Raw genomic sequence first — 22,468 nt, 5'->3', positions numbered from 1 at the left:
TTCACACGAGGCAGCCGGGGCACAGGGCAGCCTTTGCACAAGAGGCAGTGTAAGGACAGGGCATGTATCCCTGCCTCACACACGGCCAACCATACAGGGCAAGGGACACTGTACCCTCTCCCAGGCTGGCCCCAGGCCTCCCCCACGGAGCCTGACTTGCTTTAGCACACTACACAGGAGGCAGCTCTCTGCTGACGCTCGCTGGCTTCACAGCAGCCATGCCACTTAAGGAGGGCTTTGAATGCAGAGGGGCCCTGGCACACAGGGGAGCCTGGCACACAGGGACGGGGCGCCTGGCGCAGGGGATGATGGGAAGGAGGCCGAGGCTGCCTGTGCATGGAGGACAGTCGTAAGCTCTCCCTCCATCCAGCAGCAACATTAGCCACACTTGGCCTTCCTGCTCAGACTCCTGCGGGCCCCGCAGCTGGGTCTCGCCGCCTCAGGCGCACGCCAGGTTCTCTCCCTCCCCTGTCAGTTCCCACGCGTGCCTCGGTTTCAGGGGCCTCGGGGGACACAAGCGGATGCCTTCGCAGTTCTGGGCTCCATTTCCCAGCTGCACCGGGGGCGAGAGACGCCCCTCGCGGCGGAGAGCTTGGGAGGCCGAAGCCATGAATGTGGGCGAAGCGCTGAGCCACGCCCGAGGGAGCCACTGGCAGGTGGGGGCAGATTCTCGGCCTGCCACGCCAGCAGCCTGGCTTCCCCTCCTGCCCAGATACTCAACGGACACAGCAAACCGGGCTCTTTGTGCCGACAAACCTCGTCTCCCTTGACTTTACCACGCCCAATACATCCACACAGCTCCGCCACGGGCACCTGGCCTGCTGGGGGCTTGGCAGAGGGCCCCACCCACTCGGGGCAAGGCCCCGGAAAGCAAGAGGGGAGGCTCGCAGCTGGCAATGGCCCGGGGCCCAGCCGGCACAGGGGACGACCCACATGGCCTTTCACCCGGGCAAATCAGCCCCAAGTGCCCAGGAGACTTCCACAGGCCACGCGGCCGCCGGGCACCGTGTGGGGAGGTGAAATCCTCCCTCACGCCGTGAGGCAGCGTGCAGGAGGGACGCCTTCACGGCGGGGACAGGCCGGTGCCCAGCGGCAGTCGCTCCGCTTGACGGCCGTGCCCCAAAGGCCGGGGCGGCGCTCCGCAGAGGACCCGCTGCCCGACCGGCCCACAAACGGACGACTCTTTGCTCCCCCATCCGGGGCCCGGCCGGTAGGGCCAGTAGCGCCACCGCGCCACGATGGGAGAGCAGAAGGGACGTGGCCCCGGGGCCGGGGATGGAACAAGGCCCAGGCCTCCCGGCCGCTGCCACGGCAACCGGAAGCTCTGGGCCGTTCAAGTAGCTGCTGGTGCCCAAGGGCTCCCAGTCTCCACCGCTGCAGCCCCGGGAATCCCCGCTTCTGGCCACGAAAGACTGGCTGGATCTGCCCCCCCTCCATCCCGGACTGGCTGGATCTGCCCCCCCCTCCATCCCGGACTGGCTGGATCTGCCCCCCCCCATCCCGGACTGGCTGGATCTGCCCCCCCCCTCCATCCCAGACTGGCTGGATCTGCCCCCCCCCCTCCATCCCAGACTGGCTGGATGTGCCCCCTCCCTCCATCCCGCACTGGCTGGATCTGCCCCCCCCCTCCATCCCAGACTGGCTGGATCTGCCCCCCCCTCCATCCCAGACTGGCTGGATCTGCCCCCCCCCTCCATCCCAGACTGGCTGGATCTGCCCCCCCCCTCCATCCCAGACTGGCTGGATCTGCCCCCCCTCCATCCCGGACTGGCTGGATCTGCCCCCCCCCCTCCATCCCAGACTGGCTGGATCTGCCCCCCCCCCCTCCATCCCAGACTGGCTGGATCTGCCCCCCCCTCCATCCCGGACTGGCTGGATCTGCCCCCCCCTCCATCCCGGACTGGCTGGATCTGCCCCCCCCTCCATCCCGGACTGGCTGGATTTGCCCCCCCATCCCAGACTGCTTGGATCTGAACCCCTCCCCTCATCCCGGACTGGCTGGATTTGCCCCCCCCCCCTCCATCCCGGACTGGCTGGATTTGCCCCCCCATCCCAGACTGCTTGGATCTGAACCCCTCCCCTCATCCCGGACAGGCTGGATTTGCCCCCCCCCCTCCATCCCGGACTGGCTGGATTTGCCCCCCCATCCCAGACTGCTTGGATCTGAACCCCTCCCCTCATCCCGGACTGGCTGGATCTGCCCCTCCTTGGGTCCCACAGACCAGCAAAGGGCCAGGAGCGCCAAGGGATTCCAGCAGCAGCCTGTTCCTTGGCCCAGGCGTGTTGGCTCTGCCCTCACCCAGCCCAGCCGGGCCCAGCCCCAGGGCTGAGGTGTGGCCGCCCAGGCCCTCCATCCCAGCACACAGGGGCAGCCTGCGGCCTTGCCACGAAGCAGAGGAGAGCGGCCCGTGCGCCGCCCCCCAGCCCCCAGCATCTCTTCTGTGCCAGGCTGGGGGCTTCTTTGTCTGACAGCTGCCGCTTGGCCCCTTTAAGAGCGCGCCCGGGCCGAGCCCTCCCCATTGAGATGCAAAGCGCGCCGGCTCTCCAGCAACCCTGCCTAAAATATGGGTCAAACCGGCAGCCTGGGAGCCCCAGACACGTGCCAGCACCTGGCAGGCGGCAGGTGAGAAAATCAACTGCTCCTGGGCGGTGGGACTGGAGCCTCCTCGGGGAGCAGATCCTCCCTCCCCCATCCTTGCGCCGAGTCGGGCAGCTCTGCCCACCGCCGGCTCCAGCACAGGTCATAGCTCCGGGCCCTTGGGCCTTGCACGACTCTTCTAAGCAGAGGGGCAGTGGCCCCGGCCCGCTCCCCAGGGACCGAATCCTTGGACGCCATCAAGGCCCACTGAGATCCAGAGGAGCGGAGGGTGCTCCCCACACTGCAGCACTGAGCCCCAAATCAGCAACCTGATACCACCCCCGCCTCCCATCCCCCACAGGGGAGTGCAGCACCCTCCCCCCCCCACTCCTCCAGCTGCACAATGGGCGATTTAATTCTTCCCTGGCCTGCGCTGACGTCCCCGTGGCATGGGAAGGACCTGGGGTGACCAGGATGGAGGGATCCTGCTGGCTTTGGCGGTGCCTCGCACAGGGCTGCGAGGCCTGAATCGCGGCTTGAAATCAGCCCCGGCCCGCACGGTGTCGCAGCCAGCGCCGGCACAAACCAGGGCGCCAAATTCCTGCCGGATTACAAGGGAGCAACAAGTGCAAAACCATCGTCTCTCCCCTTCGCCTGGAAATAACCCCGGGGGCTGCGGCCGCCTTGTTTTAAAATGCACACACCGACCGCTTCTCTCCTGGGCCGACCCAACCCGGCCGCTTCGCTCTCGGCGGGAGACTCCCGCAGCTGAATGAGAAGGATGAAACCCCGTCCAGCCCCCAGACTTTTCGGCGGAAACAGCACGGCTGCAACTTTACTGGCCCCAGGATGACCAGGGACAGCCCTTTCCGCACAGCCCCGCGCCCCGGAGACGGGGGCTCAGAGCCCTCAGGAGGGCGCGGTGGCTGGGAAGGGTGCCCAGGCATAAGCCAGAGCTGGAATCTCCAGCGAGGATGCTCTCGACACAAAAGAGGGCCGGAAGGGAGGTCTCTCTGCGTTCTGCAGCTGCCCCCATGTTTCAAAAGAAGGAGAAGGGAGGATAAAAAAATCTCCCAAGCTCATCAGAGCGAATCACGCATCCGAACCCCCAAGAGCCCCACCCCACTTACCCCTAATTTCCTGCTCTTCATTTTCACGTAGCCCTGTTTGACGATGTCGTTAAAATTCGTTGCCATGGCGTAGCCCTCTGCAGCCGGGATCCACTCCCAAGGAGCGCTGCTCTTCCCTCGCCCGCTTTCCTTCCGTCTGTCTTCCCCCCTCCTCCGTCAGCGTTCACCTGCTCTCAGACACTCCCCAGGATGCAGGTCGGGGGCCTCCCCAGCACCGTTCTAGCAGCCCTCATGCTGCCTGCCACCCTGGCACTGGCTGTAAAATAAAAATGACAGATAGATCAGAGATAGTGACATCTTCCCCTTGATCCTCCCCCCCGCCCCCCTTCCCTTTCTGACTGAACCATTTGGGAAAAACCAAGGTGCACCATCCAGAAGAGGAGAAATGGAACAGTCCGGTTGTTAACCCCTCGATTCTTCACCCGGACGCACCAGGAACCACGTTTGTGCTGCCTGGGAATCAGCTGCGGGTCCGAGAGGGGAACCGAGATGGGGCTGTGGGGATGGGAATTCACAGCAGGGAGGTAACAGGGCAGGCCTCTGATGAAGGCTCTGATCACTGGGGCTTTAATGCACTACAGAGGCAAATCGAAGCAGGAGAGGGGTTGCAGATAGGGCAGCAGCAGGTACCAGCTGATAAATAAGGACATCAGCTCACAGAGCCACAGCCCTTTGCATCTCCTGGTAGGGATGTGAACGGTTAACCCTTACCAGGGGATGCTAACCTGTTACCATTAACTGGCAGGGACTGGAGCCCGCCATGGGAAACATAAGAACAGTCATAGTGGGTCAGACCAAAGGTCCATCCAGCCCAGTAGCCTGTCTGCCGACAGCGGCCAATGCCAGGTGCCCAGAGGGAGTGAACAGAACAGATAATGATCAAGCGATCTGTCTCCTGCCATCCATCTCCACCCTCTGACAAACGGAGGCTAGGAACACCATTCCTTACCCATCCTGGCTAATAGCCATTGATGGACTTAACCTCTATGAATTTATCTAGCTCTTTTTTAAACCCTGTTACAGTCCTAGCCTTCACAACATCCTCAGGCAAGGAGTTCCACAGGTTGATTGTGCATCGCACAAAGAAAAACGTCCTTGGTTTGTTTTAAACCTGCTTCCCATTCATTTCATTTGGTGGCCCTTAGTTCTTATACTATGGGAACAAGTAAATAACAAGTAAATAACTTTCCTTATTCACTGTCTCCAGACCACTCATGATTTTATAGACCTCTATCATATCACCCCTTAGTCTCCTCTTTTCTAAGCTGAAAAGTCCTAGTCTCTTTAATCTCTCTTCATATGGGACACGTTCCAAGCCCCTAATCATTTTAGTTGCCCTTTTCTGAATTTTTTCTAATGCCAGTATATCTTTTTTGAGATGAGGAGAGCACATCTGTACGCAGTATTCAAGATGTGGGCGTACCATGGATTTATATAAGGGCAATAAGATATTCTCCATCTTATTCTCTATCCCTTTTTTTTCCAGCAGCCCCCATCTGTGGGGGTCCTGGCCTGGTGAGAAGAGTGTGCCGTGGGTGGGGGCACTCCTGCCCCACTAAATCAGCCCCTGCTTGGGGGGCAGGAACACTCCAGCCCAGTGGGACTGGAGCAGCCCCTCCTCCCTCTGTTTAAGCGGTTAACCAGTTAACCATAACGTTTAACCAGCTAACTGATAAACGGATTTTGACATCCCTACTGCAGTGATCCCGCAGAACTCCGACCCCACCAACTAAAGAAGCCAACTGTACCTACCCCGAATCAATCCACCCAGCACTGACTCTGGGAGCCAGGTGATGTTCCTGAGACAGGCAACCCCCAAACAGCATACAGCTTGCTCCTCGCTGACTGACCTCGGTTTAGTTTCGCATGCCAGTCAAATCTCCTTGCGTTGAAATGCAGCCCCCTCAAGGGTGGCACACATGAGCTGTCAGGCAGCGTACACAAAAGGCCCGTCTATACTGCCCGACACAACACCGCAATCCCCTTGGCAGGCCTGCAACACTGTGCTGCCTCCTAGCATGGCCAGGACCACAGTACGCCTAGGGTTGCCAGGTGTCCAGTTTTGAACCAGATGGTCCGGTATTTGAGGGTTGTCTGGGAAACAAATTGAGAAAATACCAGACATATTAAATGTCCGTTATTTTCTAATTAGGTAAGTTTTATTATTATTAGGAGTATCAGTACGTAGCTGCGAACTGCCGGGCTGGTAGCCACCTGGTAACCCTAGGTATGCCTCTCAGTCTGCCAGGGCCCCAAGACGGAAAACGCTGCCTGATGAACACCTAAAGCGACAGGCACCTAAGCGCTGTGCACGTAGGCAAGCCAAACAGCGCGCTTCCTTCCTTTAGCACCAGTCAGGCTCCAGAAGCTTGGGGCATGGATCTTTACGTCTGTCAAATAATTCCCAGCCAGAGGGGGATGTGGAACATTTGGGGATTAAACCGAGTGACAGCATTTCTGAGATACCAACCCAAACGTACCTGATCCCAAGTCACGGCGCTGCAGGAGAGCAGGAGCCATCTACCCCTCTAGGCACAACACTATTTGAGTCATGTCAGGAGACAAGGGGGGCGTAGTCAGATTCACCGACCTGGCTGACAGGGTGGTGTGAGCACACCCAACGGCTGCACGCCACACTTAAGGAGAGGAAGTGCGGACAATGGAAGTGCTGGGGGATGACTTCGGAAAGCACAACTGAGTTACACCGTCTGGAATACGGCCAGGGCACAAGAGCTAACTCCCCTCTCCCCCTCCTCGACTTTTAGGAAAAGCATCATGGGGCATTTCACGGCCAGAAGGGGCCAGCGATAGGAACGCCCATTCCTGTTCCATCCAGAAGGCTAATGGAGTTACCGACACAGGGTACGCTGCCCTGAGACAGAGTTACAGGCACAAGCCCAGTGAGGCTAGCGCCAGCACTGGATTACCAACCCCAGGAGCAAGCAGGCGATGCCAGAATCCCATGGCCAGGAGATACCAACACATGGACAGATGGCACAGAACAGTTACTGGCGCTGCAACCGATCTCCCCCCGAGAGGGACTCGCTTCAATCCAGTGCTGCCATGCTGGTGCCAGGGTGGCTAAGGGCACACAGCCCTTGGGGATCTCGTGCACACCCAGGGCCCCCCGGCACTCGGCTGACTCGCACCAGCAGGGGCTAAATGATCGTCCCGCAGCCCTGGGGGGGGGGTTGTTTGGATTCCGATCTCTATCGTCGGGGAGGGAAGACGGACGTGGACGTTTGCTGCGCAGAGATCTCCCGGCGTCACGGACACACCCTGCTCCTTCCCGCTGGGGACCCTGGGAAGCCGAGCCCGACAGGCAGGCCTGCCCCACGCCGCTCTGTGCATTCCCAGGGTCAGGGCGGAGTAACGGCACAGAGCAGTCTCACGTTACTAGCCCTGGGGTGCATTGCCGGCGCCAGCGTGGTCTGGCTAGCTCCCGGGTGGCGGGGTTATTCATGCCAGCAACTGGGTGGTTTTCCTGGCACCAAAACTGCGTAGGCGAATGCGAATTGGGTTACCAGAGCACCAGGAGCTGGAGAACAGCAGAGGGAGGAGCTCTTGGCCTCAGGCATGAAGCAGCAGAGCTAGAAAAAGGGTTTTCACACCAAGGCGGCTGGCAGCCCAGCGAGGTGGGGCGGAGGGGGGGAAGCTCCTGCAACCGGGATGGGGACGCCAGCGCCTGGCCCATGAGATTCCTTCTGCCAGATCCGACAGCAGGGCCGCATTAATTAATCTCTCCGAGACCTCGAGTTCCTAATGAGGAACAGATGGGACGGCCTGCTCGGCACATTCACGCAACGAGGGTGGATATGCAAAGAGTACAAGCACACTTCTGCAGATTTCTACCTTGTACATCTGTCCGTCCGTTCCTCTCTTCCCCCAACTCTGCACACCTTCCTCCTGTCCGTCTGTCCCTACCTCCATCTCTGCGCACCTTCCTCCTGTCCGTCTGTCCCTAGCTCCATCTCTGCGCACCTTCCTCCTGTCCGTCCATCCCTAGCTCCATCTCTGCGCATCTTCCTCCTGTCCGTCCGTCCCTACCTCCATCTCTGCGCATCTTCCTCCTGTCCGTCTGTCCCTCGCTCCATCTCTGCGCATCTTCCTCCTGTCCGTCCATCCCTAGCTCCATCTCTGCGCATCTTCCTCCTGTCCGTCCATCCCTAGCTCCATCTCTGCACACCTTCCTCCTGTCCGTCCGTCCCTAGCTCCATCTCTGCACACCTTCCTCCTGTCCGTCCGTCCCTAGCTCCATCTCTGCGCATCTTCCTCCTGTCCGTCCATCCCTAGCTCCATCTCTGCGCATCTTCCTCCTGTCCGTCCATCCCTAGCTCCATCTCTGCACACCTTCCTCCTGTCTGTCCATCCCTAGCTCCATCTCTGCGCACCTTCCTCCTGTCCGTCCATCCCTAGCTCCATCTCTGCGCATCTTCCTCTTGTCCGTTCGTCCCTACCTCCATCTCTGCGCACCTTCCTCCTGTCCGTCTGTCCCTAGCTCCATCTCTGCGCACCTTCCTCCTGTCCGTCTGTCCCTAGCTCCATCTCTGCGCACCTTCCTCCTGTCCGTCCATCCCTAGCTCCATCTCTGCGCATCTTCCTCCTGTCCGTCCATCCCTAGCTCCATCTCTGCGCATCTTCCTCCTATCCGTCTGTCCCTCGCTCCATCTCTGCGCATCTTCCTCTTGTCCGTTCATCCCTCGCTCCATCTCTGCGCATCTTCCTCCTGTCCGTCCATCCCTAGCTCCATCTCTGCGCACCTTCCTCCTGTCCGTCTGTCCCTCGCTCCATCTCTGCGCATCTTCCTCCTGTCCGTCTGTCCCTCGCTCCATCTCTGCGCATCTTCCTCCTGTCCGTCTGTCCCTCGCTCCATCTCTGCGCATCTTCCTCCTGTCCGTTCGTCCCTACCTCCATCTCTGCGCATCTTCCTCCTGTCCGTCCATCCCTCGCTCCATCTCTGCGCATCTTCCTCCTGTCCGTCCATCCCTCGCTCCATCTCTGCGCACCTTCCTCCTGTCCGTCCGTCCCTCGCTCCATCTCTGCGCATCTTCCTCCTGTCCGTCTGTCCCTCGCTCCATCTCTGCGCATCTTCCTCCTGTCCGTCCATCCCTCGCTCCATCTCTGCGCATCTTCCTCCTGTCCGTCCATCCCTACCTCCATCTCTGCACATCTTCCTCCTGTCCGTCCATCCCTACCTCCATCTCTGCGCATCTTCCTCCTGTCCGTCCATCCCTCGCTCCATCTCTGCACACCTTCCTGCTGTCCGTCTGTCCCTACCTCCATCTCTGCACACCTTCCTCCTGTCCGTCTGTCCCTACCTCCATCTCTGCGCATCTTCCTCCTGTCCGTCTGTCCCTACCTCCATCTCTGCGCATCTTCCTCCTGTTCGTCCGTCCCTAGCTCCATCTCTGCACATCTTCCTCCTGTCCGTCTGTCCCTACGTCCATCTCTGCACACCTTCCTCCTGTTCGTCTGTCCCTACCTCCATCTCTGCGCATCTTCCTCCTGTCCGTCTGTCCCTACCTCCATCTCTGCGCATCTTCCTCCTGTCTGTCCCTCCCTCCCTGCATCTCTGCACATCGACCTCATCATGTTCTCCAGCGATCGTAGGGATGGGCCAACTGGCCTGGACAGCACAAGGCCCAGCCCAAAATTACTCATCCCAAACCTCTGTAATTCCATTTTAAATAATTTGTCTACTCTTGTGCTACCTGATTTCCACTTAGCCAGAAGGGGGACGGATGTTATCCTCCCAAATAAGACACATCGCTCTCAGAGTTGCTGCTGAAGCCTGGGGAGGTTCCCAGTGTCTTTCCGAGGGAGACTTTACTTTTGTTCTCTCTTTGCCCTGCTGTTCCTCAATCAAACAAAGGAAACCATTTCAGACAGGAAGCAAGCAGCTACCCAATCCCACACTGGGTCTAAAACTGTCAGACTTCAGGAGTGCTGAGATCCAGATCTAAACTCTGGGGTCTCGAAATATCTCAAAAGGAAATCTGCAGAACCGCTGAGAAGTTCACCTATCTGACCAGAACCTGTACACTCTTTGGCAAGAGGAGCAGTTTGAGATGGAGGAGTCCTCGTCAGCCCAATCCAGAGAGGCTGTGCTACCTCGTGGAACACCGTGTTTTACCTGCCTTTCTGTGGCATTGAACACATAAAAGGCATGGGTGGGCGGGTGGCTTTTGTTTGTTTTGTTTTTTCAGGGGCAGGGTCAAAGGAGGCAGGGAAGGGTAGGAGCCATTTCCCTTTTTCTTTACCCCCTTGTAACGCCCTAGCTGCTTTATATCCCCAGGCCAAAGGCTCTAATGACTATTTTCTGACACAGGCAAACTGCAGCAACCCACTGAACACAATAACTCTGTCCCTACAACAACACACCAGTCCATGGAGCCTCTATGCAGCCTGTGTGTGAGCAGCGCCTGGCAGCCTGACCCAGGCCTGGCACTCCTAGGCCCTAGCCCCTGTGTGTGAGCAGCGCCTGGCAGCCTGACCCAGGCCTGGCACTCCTAGGCCCTAGCCCCTGTGTGTGAGCAGCGCCTGGCAGCCTGACCCAGGCCTGGCACTCCTAGGCCCTAGCCCCTGTGTGTGAGCAGCGCCTGGCAGCCTGACCCAGGCCTGGCACTCCTAGGCCCTAGCCCCTGTGTGTGAGCAGCGCCTGGCAGCCTGACCCAGGCCTGGCACTCCTAGGCCCTAGCCCCTGTGTGTGAGCAGCGCCTGGCAGCCTGACCTAGGCCTGGCACTCCTAGGCCCTAGCCCCTGTGTGTGAGCAGCGCCTGGCAGCCTGACCCAGGCCTGGCACTCCTAGGCCCTAGCCCCTGTGTGTGAGCAGCGCCTGGCAGCCTGACCCAGGCCTGGCACTCCTAGGCCCTAGCCCCTGTGTGTGAGCAGCGCCTGGCAGCCTGACCCAGGCCTGGCATTCCTAGGCCCTAGCCCCTGTGTGTGAGCAGCGCCTGGCAGCCTGACCCAGGCCTGGCACTCCTAGGCCCTAGCCCCTGTGTGTGAGCAGCGCCTGGCAGCTGGTCCTGACCCAGGCCTGCACTAGCCCCCCCACACAGTCTCTCTTATGGACTATACGCAGTGTTGCTGTAGCCAGGATGATCCCGACTATTAGAGAGATAAGGTGCAGGAGATAACAACTTTCCTTGGGCCAGTTCCTGCTGGGCCTGCCCTGTAGCTCCCAGCTGGAGTCCGTCCAGGTAAAGACACTCCCTCGCCTGCCTGTCTCTCCCGGACTGCACTCTGTGCCCAACGCTGGGCTCCCTGACCTGCCGCCCGCCTGCCTACGGCCGTAGCCATAAGGCAGCAGCAAGCGTCTCACGTTCTTCCTAAAGGCAACTGGCGTCTCCCGCCCGCAGCACCCCACTGCGCCAGCCCCGCTGGAGCCGCCCGCAGTAAGTCACAGAGCTGTGAGTTAAATAATTCATGCAATTCAAAGCTAGAATAAAAACCACCAGAATTGCTCAGAAGCCAAACGTGTTACGTGCGAGAGGTGCAGTGGTGTAGTGGTGCGCGCCTCCGTGCCAGAGTGCGAGGCAAGCGAATCCCATTGCCGCCCTGGACCAAAGATGGAAAGACCTAGACCCTGGTTGTGTACCTGGGAAAAGAGCATATGGCCGGCCCCAGAGCTTCCTGTGAGCTGTGCACTTGGGCAGCCGTTCCGGGGAGATTCAAAGGCTGCCCAGCTGATTAGCAGAGCGCCCACGGCTAACTTTTGTGTTACTACTGGTAGTGCACATTCACACGTGCCTTGGTGCACATCAATTATTCCGCACATGGGTGGGAAAAAATCCACGAATGGATGGAAAAAGGAACATCACCAGCCAGTGGTATGTGTGGTTCGGTGTCATGATAAGTTCAAAGCCATGGTAGGTAACAACCTGTTTTCATGGCTGGCCCCCATCTGGCCCATGGTTCCAGTCAATGGGTTCAGCACAATATCTATACAGGGCTTCCCCACTATAAGTCACCCCGTTCCGCACTACAATCGTTGACACTTGTAGGAACTGATGCGCTGTAAGTCCTCCCACTCCCCGCTCTTAAGTCACGCCAAAAAAACACCCAACAATTGCGCAAATGGAAATCAGCCACGGGAAAAAAATTCCCCACTTTCAGTTGTTTCGCTGTAAGTCAAGTTTTTTAGAATGTATCTTGGACTTATAGCGAGGATGACCTGTAATGCAAAATGACACTGGGTATTCGTATCAAGCTTTTCTAGAGGGCAGCATCAATCCCCTTTTACATGTTGGGAAACTGAGGCACAGAGCTCTAGTGTGACTTGGCCAAGATCACCCAGCAGGCCAGTGGCAGAGACAAAAATAGAACATAGGTTCTCTCCCCGCCCCCCGAGCACAGATCCAGAGCTCTAGCCACTAGGGAAGCCACTCACATAGAAAACTCTAGATGCCCAACACTGTAAAATGGCTCTAACTGTGCTCAAATATGGAAGCTTGCCAATACCCCAGGAAGGTATGAAGTGGCGGAACATCCCACAGCGCACAGCCCCCATGCCACTGGTGCCACATTTGCACGTCTTTGAGCCATTCTCGGCAGTCCTAAAACAGCAGGGATTTTCCCAGGATGCATGCACACGGATGCATGGTAGCTACACACAAATAGGACACATGGCAGCTGCACACGAACCCTGCCACGCATCCCCAGGGCTGGAGCACACAAAATCCACTAGCCTCCCTTCCCCCCCCCCCAGGCTCTGGAGTGGAGCGGAACGTGGGGAGCATCTTTCTCCTTCTCCCCCAACTGATGCGTCTGTGGGTCAGTGGCCCCTGACCCAAAAAAGATTCCTCACCTCTGCCCTAGGGCCCCGGCATTATCCAGCAGCTAGGCTGTGCATCGGGGCCGCTAGCGTCTCCTCTGGCAGCCCCCAGCAACGAGCGCAGCTCAGAAACCCAGAACGCTCACACCCCAGGAACAGGAGGGCAATAGCTTCCCACACAAGCCCAGGCCCTCGGGACAGCAGGGGTGCTGGGAGGCAGAAGGAAGCCGCCTGTCTGAAGTCACTCGCTTGCCACCCTTCCTTCCCAAGGCCTCGGCACCAGGCTGCTGCTCTGCAGGGAGGGGAACCAGGGAAGCCGCCCCACAAGCTCTGCCCTGGCCTCAGCTCTCCATGCAGGAAGCTGGAGCAGGGCCTGAGCTGGGGGAGGGCGGGTTGGTGCTGCCTCACGAAGGCTCTAACCCACTGACTCCAAGAGGTGCGTCAGCCCCAGAGCGCCCATGGCAGAGGGTATTTCCCCCTACAGCGTGTTCATGGAGCAAGAGGGGCTGGGGGGGGGCTGGCTGTAACTATTAGGCAGGAGGGTCTCCAAAGCACAAGACAAGTCTGGCTGGCTGGGCCAGAGGCTGGCTAGTTTGCTGGCTGCTGGGTTTGATGGGGGGTGTTGGTGGCCTGTGATGTAAAGAAGGTCTCGTGGGACGATCTGGTTGTAGGACTCCAGAGTCAACTTCTCAGACCGGTTGTGACGCCCCAGCGGATGAGTCGGGCTCAGAGGATGAACTCACAAGCGCCCACTGAAAGCCCCGGCTGGATTCAGTGGGGAGGAAGCTACCCGGGCTCTCCAGAAACGGCTCGGCGAGGAGCTCACGAATTTCCGAGAGAACATTCTGCCTGCTGGAATTCCAGAGTCTGGTCCACAGAGAATAATCCAGACCTGGAGAACTGGACCGGCCACTCCGGTCTCTAACATCTATGTCCCACAGGGTTAGTCTCTTCCAGGCCTCCACCTGGAACCCCTGCCCTGCGGGGATGGGTCGGCCCACACTGCCGCAGGATGTCAAGCGCTCTCGCCAGAGCACTGGTTCTCAAAGTGTGGTCCGTGGGCCGCGACCATCCTGCACGTGGCCCACGGCCCCACGGCTTGCCCCACTCCTGCAGCCAGGAGCCTGTGCTGGCGCTCCACTCCCCGCCCGCTCCTGCACCCTCCCTCCCTCCTAGATGCCCCCCCCCACCACCACCATCCATTTTGTCCTCACGCGTGGCGGGTCTGCGGAAAGTTCTGCACTGAGCAAGGCGGGCCGCGAACCAAAAGGAACTCCAGGTGCTGGAACTCCAGGCCGGGCCACCAGACTGGTCAGCGCCCTGCTACCAGGCTGGACCTGCCCGACTCCTGTCTGACCCCAGAGACCCGCCTCTCCCTGGGGGCTTTCTACCCCCACGCTATTGCCAAGGAATTCTGCAGGTTAACAAATAACCCCAGGAGACAAAAGAGGCGGCAGCAGGATGATCTTATCTTATCAGAGACCTTTGCAAAGGCCTGGGCAGGGCTCCGGCTGTCTCTGCTGAGAGGCCCCCACCCCCAGCACAGGGATCTTATCAGCCTTTCTCCTGCCCCAGGAAAGTAAAAGCCACCCACCCTGCTGTCTGCTCAGCTGGTCCAGGGGCCCACCAGGGACCTCCAGCGGGGATGGGAGCTTAGGGTGTGAAACAAGGGGGAGGGGAATACAGGAATTACATGTGCATGGGGGGGGCCAATCTCTCAAGCTGGCCAGAGGCGACCCCCCCAGGTGGGGCCCAGCTCACAGCCGCAATGCCGACTTCCCTGGGTCCCGGGCTGCGCATCAGCCCACGAACCCGCCTTCGTCCCCGGAATCTCCAGCGGGCACAGGGCAGCCTCTGCAGCACAGGGTGGTGGGCTCCATCCCACCCGCCTCCACCACGCACGCAGCGGCTGGGCAGCCACCCCCAGCTGCCCCAGAGATGGAGCTGGCTCCCGTATTAGGAAGGCAGGATAAGGGACCCTCTGGAGGTGGGATGGTGTCCGGAGTGGCTATGGGGACAGGGCATTCGCCTGGGGGAGCACAGGGCAGTGAGCTCCAATCTCCCCCCTGCTCCGCAGCAGCCCAAGTCCCCCCCCTCCCCCCCAGCCTGGGAATGACCAGCCAGCCAACACAGGATAAAGGGTGGGATTGGCTGTGGAGTGGACAAGGCATTTGGGCATTTGCCAGGGGCACACAGCGTGGTGGGTTCAAGTCCCACCCACCCTGGGAGAGGCCAGACAGCCAACACAGGCTGCCCAGGGATGGAGCTGGCTCCCGTATTAGGAAGGCAGGATAAAGCATCTGCTGGAGATAGGCTGGGTTCTGGACTGGGACAGGGCATTTGCCTGGGGAGAACAGGGTGGTGGGTTATAGTCCCACCCACCCACCCAGGCAGTGGCTACGCAGGCTGCCCCGGGAATGGAGCTGGCTCCTGCGGCAGGAAGGCAGGATAAGGGACCTGCTGAAGGGAGGGTGGTGGGGGGTGTCCCTGCCTCAGGGCAAAGTGCAGGCCAAATCTGGCAGCTGGTTATGCCCTGTGGGGTTGCCAGGTGTCCAGTTTTGAACGGGACAGTCCAGCTTTCTGGTCAGGAAACAAACTGAGGAAATAGAACTGTCCAGTATGTTCTAAATACGATGCAAGTAGATTGGAACGTCATGTCAAGTGTGTCTGGCAACCCTAATGTCCGGCCCTCTCTGCCTCAAACACTTGGGTAAACCGGGAACCGCTCTGTGCCTCGGTTTCCCTGCACAAGGGGGATAATGCCACCCAGATGTGCTGGGAGTCTTCACCCTCCCGAGTCCAGAGGGCTTTGAGATCCTCGCATGGCTGCTGCTCTGGAGACGCAGAGAATGACTGCTCCTGCCCTGCCCTGCCCTGTCCCTCCCTGGCTGGCTGCCGGGAGCTGAGCTTTGACCAGGCGAGGGGCGGAGATGCAGGTTCCCAGCACAAGAGCGGGCCTGGCACAAGGCTGAGTCAGCACCCGAAACAGGCGTGAATGAGGCCAAGGGAAGTAGGAAACACGGGGCGGCGAGGGTCACGCGGGCACCGACGGGTCACACAAGCACAGGCCCATCTGCTTCACCCACAGCTGGGCTGGACGGGCTGCTCCAAGCTGGGGAACCCTTGGCCAGGGGTGAAGGCCAGAACTCCCCAGAGGCAGGTCTTTTTCCTGGGGTGCTTTAGAGCAAGGAGACCCCTATGGAGGAGAGAGCCTCAGGTCTGGGGCCATCACAAGGGCAGTTCAGGAGCCCAACCCTTTCTCAGCCGGGCCCATCCAGCTCTGGGCTCCTCTAATACCAGCCCCTCTCTACCCTGTGGCTGAGATGGAAAAGAACACCCTGCGGCTGAGATGGAAAAGAACACCCTGGCCCCGGTCCCCTGGCTACAGCCGGGGCAGGGTCGTGGTGACCCCAGAGGGCGGCACATCAACTCCTCCAGGCTTCACAACAGGCTACATCAGAAGCGCCAGGGAGTTTGGAACCCCCTGGCAGCAGTGGCTGTCGGAGGCCCTGGGCCAGAGGGGACGTTGGCCCATCCCAGGCTGGCTGTTCCCGTGTTCTAGGTCAGGGCAGGCTCCCGTTTGACAGTGCCTGTCCGTGCTACACATGGGCGGACGGACGGGTGAGTACCACAGCTCTGTGCCAAGAGGTGTCTCGGGCAAGCAGGAGAAAGCACCTGCTCGTAGCCCGGCGCTGGGACACTTCCGGGGGGCTGCGTCGGACGCTGTCGGCAAGCAGGGAGGCGACACACGGGGTGCACAAGAGAATCCGGTTGCTGAGAAGGGGACAGGACACTGCTCCAGAGGAGTACGCAGAGCTGGGTCCCCCAGAGCTGGGGCCGTGGCTATCGCAGGCGGGTGCCCTGAGCCATTTGTCCCATAGCAGGGCAAGCGTGGTGCTAACCCCAGAGAGGTGTCCTGACCCAGGCCCTCTATAGCAGGGGTAGGGGCAGTGACCATGTATCATGGCCCAGGTTCCCTACACATGGGTGGTATGAGGGAGGGGCGAGGTTAGCCCAGGCGGGTGCCTGGGGGGGCGAGGTGACCGCAGGTGGATGCCCGGGGGCCGGGGTGACCCCAGGTGGGTGCCCGGGGGCGGGGTGACCCCAGGTGGGTGCCGGGGGGGCGGGGTGACCCCAGGTGGGTGCCCGGGGGGCGGGGTGACCCCAGGTGGGTGCCCGGGGGGGGGGGGGTGACCCCAGGTGGGTGCCCGGGGGCGGGGTGACCCCAGGTGGGTGCCGGGGGGGGGGGGCGGGGTGACCCCAGGTGGGTGCCCGGGGGGGGGGTGCCCGGGTGGGGGGGGGGGTGACCCCAGGTGGGTGCCCGGGGGGGGGGTGTCCCCGGGGGGGGGGGGGGTGACCCCAGGTGGGTGCCCGGGGGGCGGGGTGACCCCCGGTGGGTGCCCGGGGGGGGTGACCCCAGGTGGGTGCCCGGGGGGCGGGGTGACCCCAGGTGGGTGCCCGGGGGGGCGGGGTGACCCCGGGGTGGGTGCCCGGGGGGCGGGGTGACCCCAGGTGGGTGCCCGGGGGGGGGGTGTCCCCGGGTGCCCCGATTCAGGCGCCCCCAGCCCGGCGGCTCTTACCTGCCCGGCCCGGCTCCCTGGCCCCGCTGCGCGCCGAGCGCTCCGGCCGCGGCTTCCCTGCTGGCTCCGCCGGGTCCGGGGCGCGACCCAGCCCAGCCCGGCCCGGCCCCTCCGCCGCCGTATTCCTCCGAGGAGAGGGGCAGCCACTTCCCCGGCTCCACCCTGGGCCCTCCCCTTCCTGCTCCCCCCGCCTGGGGAGCTGCCTCCGCGGGGGCACGTTAGGCTGGAGATCACAGGCCCCTGGGCTGCGGGCACTGGCCACTAGACAGTCCCTGGCCTCACTGCTCTCCCAGAAAGCAGGAGTCCTGGTCCCCCTGCTCCAGAGGGGAAACTGAGGCACCGAGCGGTTAAGCGAGTCCCCCCCAGGGGCAGGAAGGGAATGCGGATCATTGATTATGATTCCCAGAGAGCCCCCTGGAGATCAGGCTGGCACCCACCTGGGGTCACCACCCTCCCTCTCTGGGCACACACACACTCCTGCTAATAGCCCCCCTGCTGGGGGTGCGGTGCACACCAGAACTAGGGGGCACACAATGCAATTAACAGGCAACACGTTTACAACAAACAAAAGGAAGTATTTCTCACAGCGCAGTCCACCTGTGGAACTCCTCGCCAGAGGATGTTGTGAAGACTAGGACTTTAACAGGGTTCCAAAAAGAGCTAGATAAGTGCACGGAGGATCTGTCTGTCAATGGCCATTTGCCAGGATGGGCAGCGATAATTTCTCTACTCCAGACCTGCCAACAGGGAGGAGCAAAGTGGGTAATTGCCCAGCGCCGCCCCCCCCCCCAGTCCCTGCGGCTGCTGGCAGCACAATGCGGCTAAGGTAGGTAGGCAGGCAGCTGGCAGCATGGCACATCCTTGGGGCTCCTGGGGGTGAAGGGTCTCTGCGCGCAGTCCCCACCCCAAGCACCAACTCTGCATCTCCTATTGGCTGGGAACTGTGGCCAATGGGGACTGCAGGGGACTCCTCATCTGCCACCACCTACAAGCCACTGCACCAGAGGTGTGCGGGTCACTTTAAGGAAACACCTGAGGTAAGCACTGACCCCCCTCACCTACCCCAACCCAGAGTCCCCCCCACAGCCCTCACCCTGCACCCAGACTCCCCCCCAGAGCCTGTGCCCTGCACCCCCTCCTGCATCCAAACTCCCCCCGAACCTGCACCCAGACTCCCCCCCGAGCCTGTGCCCTGCACCCCCTCCTGCATCCAAACTCTCCCCGAACCTGCACCCAGACTCCCCCCCAGAGCCCACACCCTGTGCCCCCTGTTGCACCCAAACTCCCCACCGAGCCTGCACCCAAACTCCCACCCAGAGCCTGCACCCTACACCTGCTACTGCACCAAAACTCCCTCCCCCCAAGCCTGCATCCTGCAACCAAACTCCTCCCCAGTGCCTGAACCCTGCACCCCCTCCTGCACCCAACCTCCCACCCAGAGCCCGCACACGGTACCCTCCCCCACTCCCAAACTCCTGCCCCAGCCTCATGCAAGTGAGCCAGGGTGGAGGAGAGTGAGCAAGAGAGGGAGAAGGAGAGGGGATGGAGTGAGCAGGGTAGGGGTGGGCCGGGGGCAGGGCCGCAGGGAAGGGGTGGGCCGGGGGCAGGGCCGCAGGGAAGGGGCAGACAAGGAAGGAGTTGGGGGTTGCGCCGTTAGACAGTCGGCAGCCTCCGAGGGGGCATGCGGAAGTCCTGGCCATGCTAGAAGTTTGTGGCCAGCAGCTCAGCAGACCCCTGCCCACAGGTGCGGCACCGCCCAGATGCGGGGGGACACATCCACGCGGGCACAGCTTGTACGTGCCTGGGGTCCCATTGGCTGACCTGCCCCTGGGCCTGGAATCGCTGTCGGCTGGTCTGCATCATCCGCTGTCGGCAGGCGGGACCCTGGGCTCCATGGACCTTTGGTCTGACTCAGTCTGGCCGCTGTGATGAGTTTTCAGTGAAACTCCTGAGTCCTGCCCTAGCGCCGTAGCCTCCCACGTGTCTGTTCTCTCCATCCCACCCCTCCCCTCGTGAGGTGACTTCCCTCCTTGCCCCTGAATCAGGAGTGGCTCCCTCTGGACACCAGGACTTGTGGGCACCTAAGAACTGTTTCACTGAGTGACTTTCCTTGAGGCCCTTTCGGTGCTCCATGCCTCAGTTTCCCCATCTGTAAGAGCAGTGCGGTGCGGCTTAGGCAGCTGGTGTTAAACATTTTGAGCTCCTCATGTCAGACAGGAAAGATATTTATAATCAATGTTCCCGCTACGCTTGTGCATCCATGTGGGGCGTACATTTTGTTACATGCACCGAGGCGTGTGCACCACCCGTACAAACATGTGGGGGCTCTGCTAATCAGCGGGGCAGCATTTGAATCTCCCCTGGGAGTCCGCGCAAGTGCTCAGCATACAGGGACCACTGTGCGCAGTGATTATAGTAAGTGTCAGGCACTTCCAATGACTCCTCTTCAGCCCATCCCATAGTATTAAACGAGAAGGCAGATTGCAAATAGTTCCACAGCCTTTGGTTAAACTGGGCCCTGGAAGAAGGGGATTGCAGAAGGAGACGAGCGTCAATTTAGCTCACTCCTCGGACCCCGAGGAGAGATCGGCAGGAGTTAGAAGAGCGTCTGTGGATTGATTCACCAGCTCAAGCAGCTGTCATGCCTAGGGTGAAAAGTGCTTCCTAGCTTGCAGGGCCAGGTAGGTTTATACCTGCATTAGCCCTGTCACACAGGGAAGCTCATGAGATGGAAGTCTGCTCCAGTAGGGAAACTGCCGTGTCTATCCCTTTCAGGCCACCCATTATCTGTGCCTGCTGCTGCTATGTAATAGATCTAACCTCTCCTTCCTCCAATGTAGCCCAGTGCGATTGTCATTTGACAGATCCGGGGGGCATGGAGATACAGATTAAGTGGTATACCCAAGGTCGCACAGGAAATCTGTGGCAGAGCCAAGCCTGTGGGTTTCCATAGTCCTAGACTAGCTCTGAAAATGCTGGAATGTCCTTCCTCTCACTGGGACTTTGTCCACACTGACTTGACCGACTGTGGCCCAGACAGCCACATAATCCCATTGGCCTGTGGGACTCTGCTGATTTCCACCAGCTGAGCATGTGGTCGCTGTTTTAGTAAGTGGTCATATTGCAGCTACAACCATCAACCCCACAGCCAGGTTGGAACTCAGCTTGCAGGGGCCTCTGTTTCATGACACGTGGTCTCTCCTGCACACATAGGCTGTGTCCAGACTGGCCAGTTTTTCCGGAAAATCAGCTGCTTTTCCGGAAAAACTTGCCAGCTGTCTACACTGGCCGCTTGAATTTCTGCAAAAGCACTGACTTCCTACTGTCAGAAATCAGTGCTTCTTGCGGAAATACTACGCTGCTCCCGTTCGGGCAAAAGTCCCTTAGACAGCTCAGATTTGTTTTCCGCAAAAAAAGCCCCGATGGCGAAAATGGCGATTGGGGCTTTTTTGTGGAAAAGCGCGTCTAGATTGGCACGGACGCTTTTCCACAAAAAGTGCTTTTGCGGAAAATTATCCGTGCCAATCTAGACGCTCTGTTCTGAAAATGCTTTTAACGGAAAACTTTTCCATTAAAAGCATTTCCGGAAAATCATGCCAGTCTAGATGCAGCCATAGTGAATAACGTCGCTGGCGTTCCTGGGGATGTAGAAATACTCCAGAGATGAAACATGTGAAATTAGTTTGTTGGGGGAGGAGAGAGAAGGCAATGGCGGACGGGGGGCAGACGGGGGGGGGGGGGATGATGCATTTGTGTTTCACACTCTCAGCCTGTTTCATAGGAACATAAGAGCGGCCAGACTAGGTCCGACCAAAGGTCCATTTAGCCCAGAGTCCTGTCTGCCGACAGTGGCCAATGCCAGGTGCCCCAGAGGGAGTGACAGAACAGGGAAACCTCACGTGATCCCTCCCCTGTCGCCCATTCCCAGCCTCTGACAAACAGAAGCTAGGGGCCCGATTCCTGCCCATCCTGGCTAACAGCCATCGAAGGACCTAACCTCCATGAATTTATCTAGCTCTTTTTTGAATCCTGTTCTTCACAACATCCCCTGGCAAGGAGTTCCACAGGTGTACATAAAAAAAACCTTCCTTTTGTTTGTTTTAAACCTGCTGCCTATTTTGTTTGCCTGAACAATGGACAGTCGGCGCAAATCTATTCCCCCCATTCCCTCGGCTTCTGTAGAGTTCCACCGATTTGCATCAGCGGGTCTGGCCAGTGGTACGTAATGTAGCAGCAGGGGGGAGTGTCTCCTTCAAATCTATAATCCGCCAGAGACTTGTCTTTGTGTTAGCGACGGACTGATGGTTTGATGTTACTAGGGGAACCGCTGCGGCACACGCAGAAACCCCACGTCACATGGGGAAATAAAAGGCCTCCTGTTAATCTAACCCCTGAAGTCAAGTGCTTTTAGTTTTGCCTTAAAGGGCAGCTCGGCGGGCTGCCGGTGGCGGGGGAGCGAGTGCCGCGCTGGGCCGGGACTCAGGAGAGCTGGGGTTTGCACCCAGCGGGGCCCGGACGTTTGACAAATCACCTCTCCCGCCACGCCCCCCCCTCTGGAGGAGTGGAGCCCTTGCGACAGGGCCCTCCCTCCCGCTCGGTTTGCACAGGGCCTGGCTTGTCAGAGTCCCAGCTGTGGCACAAATAACAACCTGCCGCGGTGGGGCCAAATTCCAGGCACAACCCTCCACCTGCAGGAACGTTTCCGGCTGCGCTGCCTTCTTCCACCGGGACTGAACTTGGCCCTGGGGGCTGAAATGACTCAAGAGCACGGCCGCTTCCCTCTGACTCATCCCCCGGGCAGCCGGGCGTGGGAGAGCCGGCGCCTCCGTTCTGCGCCCGCGCCGGGGAACGTCCGGCACTGTAACCCCCCTCGGAGACGGGTTCCCCACCCGCCCCGGCCGCCCCTGGTCCCAAACCCACCCCTCCCCCTCACACAGAGTCAGGCACCTGTAGCCCTTGGAACGCAGCATCCCGCTGCTGGCACAGCTCCGCCAGCACCATGGGCAGCCCCCCCACCCTGAGCTGCCACCCCCTCACGCCTCCCCATGCCCTGCAGTGGCAGCTGCCTCCCCTGCCGGCAGGCTGGTTCTGGTACCTCTGAGCAGGGAGCAATGCCGTCGCCCCGCCCTGGGTCTGTGACAGCAGCACCCCCGGCACCCTGTTCCTCGGCTGGGCTCCCTTGGCGACTGCCAGCTGCCCCTTTGGCCTCCTTGCCACTGATGGGACTAGCTAGGCCTCTCCTCGCCCCTCCGCTCCGAAAGGCCTCACCGGCGCCCTCAGGATACGCCAGGCGCTGACTGGAACGCCCCGTCCCTGGCCACCCTCCTGCCCGCCGCGCAGGGCCAGCCTGCCAGAGGCTATGCTGGCCCCGGGGTGCCCCTGCTAGTTGAGCCAGGCTATGCACACG

At 60.3% G+C, this 22,468-nt stretch overlaps 1 protein-coding gene across 2 annotated transcripts in view; it reads right to left on the bottom strand.

Annotated features, from left to right (window-relative positions):
• Positions 1-17,218, bottom strand: part of DOK4 (docking protein 4) — a 41,351-nt gene extending 24,133 nt beyond the window's left edge. For both annotated transcript variants that reach the window (XM_075940422.2, XM_075940423.2), the window contains exons 1-2: positions 17,062-17,218; positions 3,709-3,964 (exon numbers count right to left, since the gene is read on the bottom strand). In XM_075940422.2, coding sequence (XP_075796537.1) covers positions 3,709-3,774 — 66 coding nt within the window. In that variant the 5' untranslated portion in view covers positions 3,775-3,964; positions 17,062-17,218. The remainder of the gene's footprint in view (positions 1-3,708; positions 3,965-17,061) is intronic.
• Positions 17,219-22,468: the final 5,250 nt, after the last annotated feature.

The sequence above is a fragment of the Pelodiscus sinensis genome, chromosome 12 (assembly GCF_052426305.1).
Source record: "Pelodiscus sinensis isolate ZL-2025 chromosome 12, ASM5242630v1, whole genome shotgun sequence".
NCBI classification, from domain to species: Eukaryota; Metazoa; Chordata; order Testudines; family Trionychidae; genus Pelodiscus; species Pelodiscus sinensis.
The sequence above is the reverse complement of the archived record's forward strand: the minus strand, read 5'-3'. Positions and strand labels throughout refer to the sequence as shown.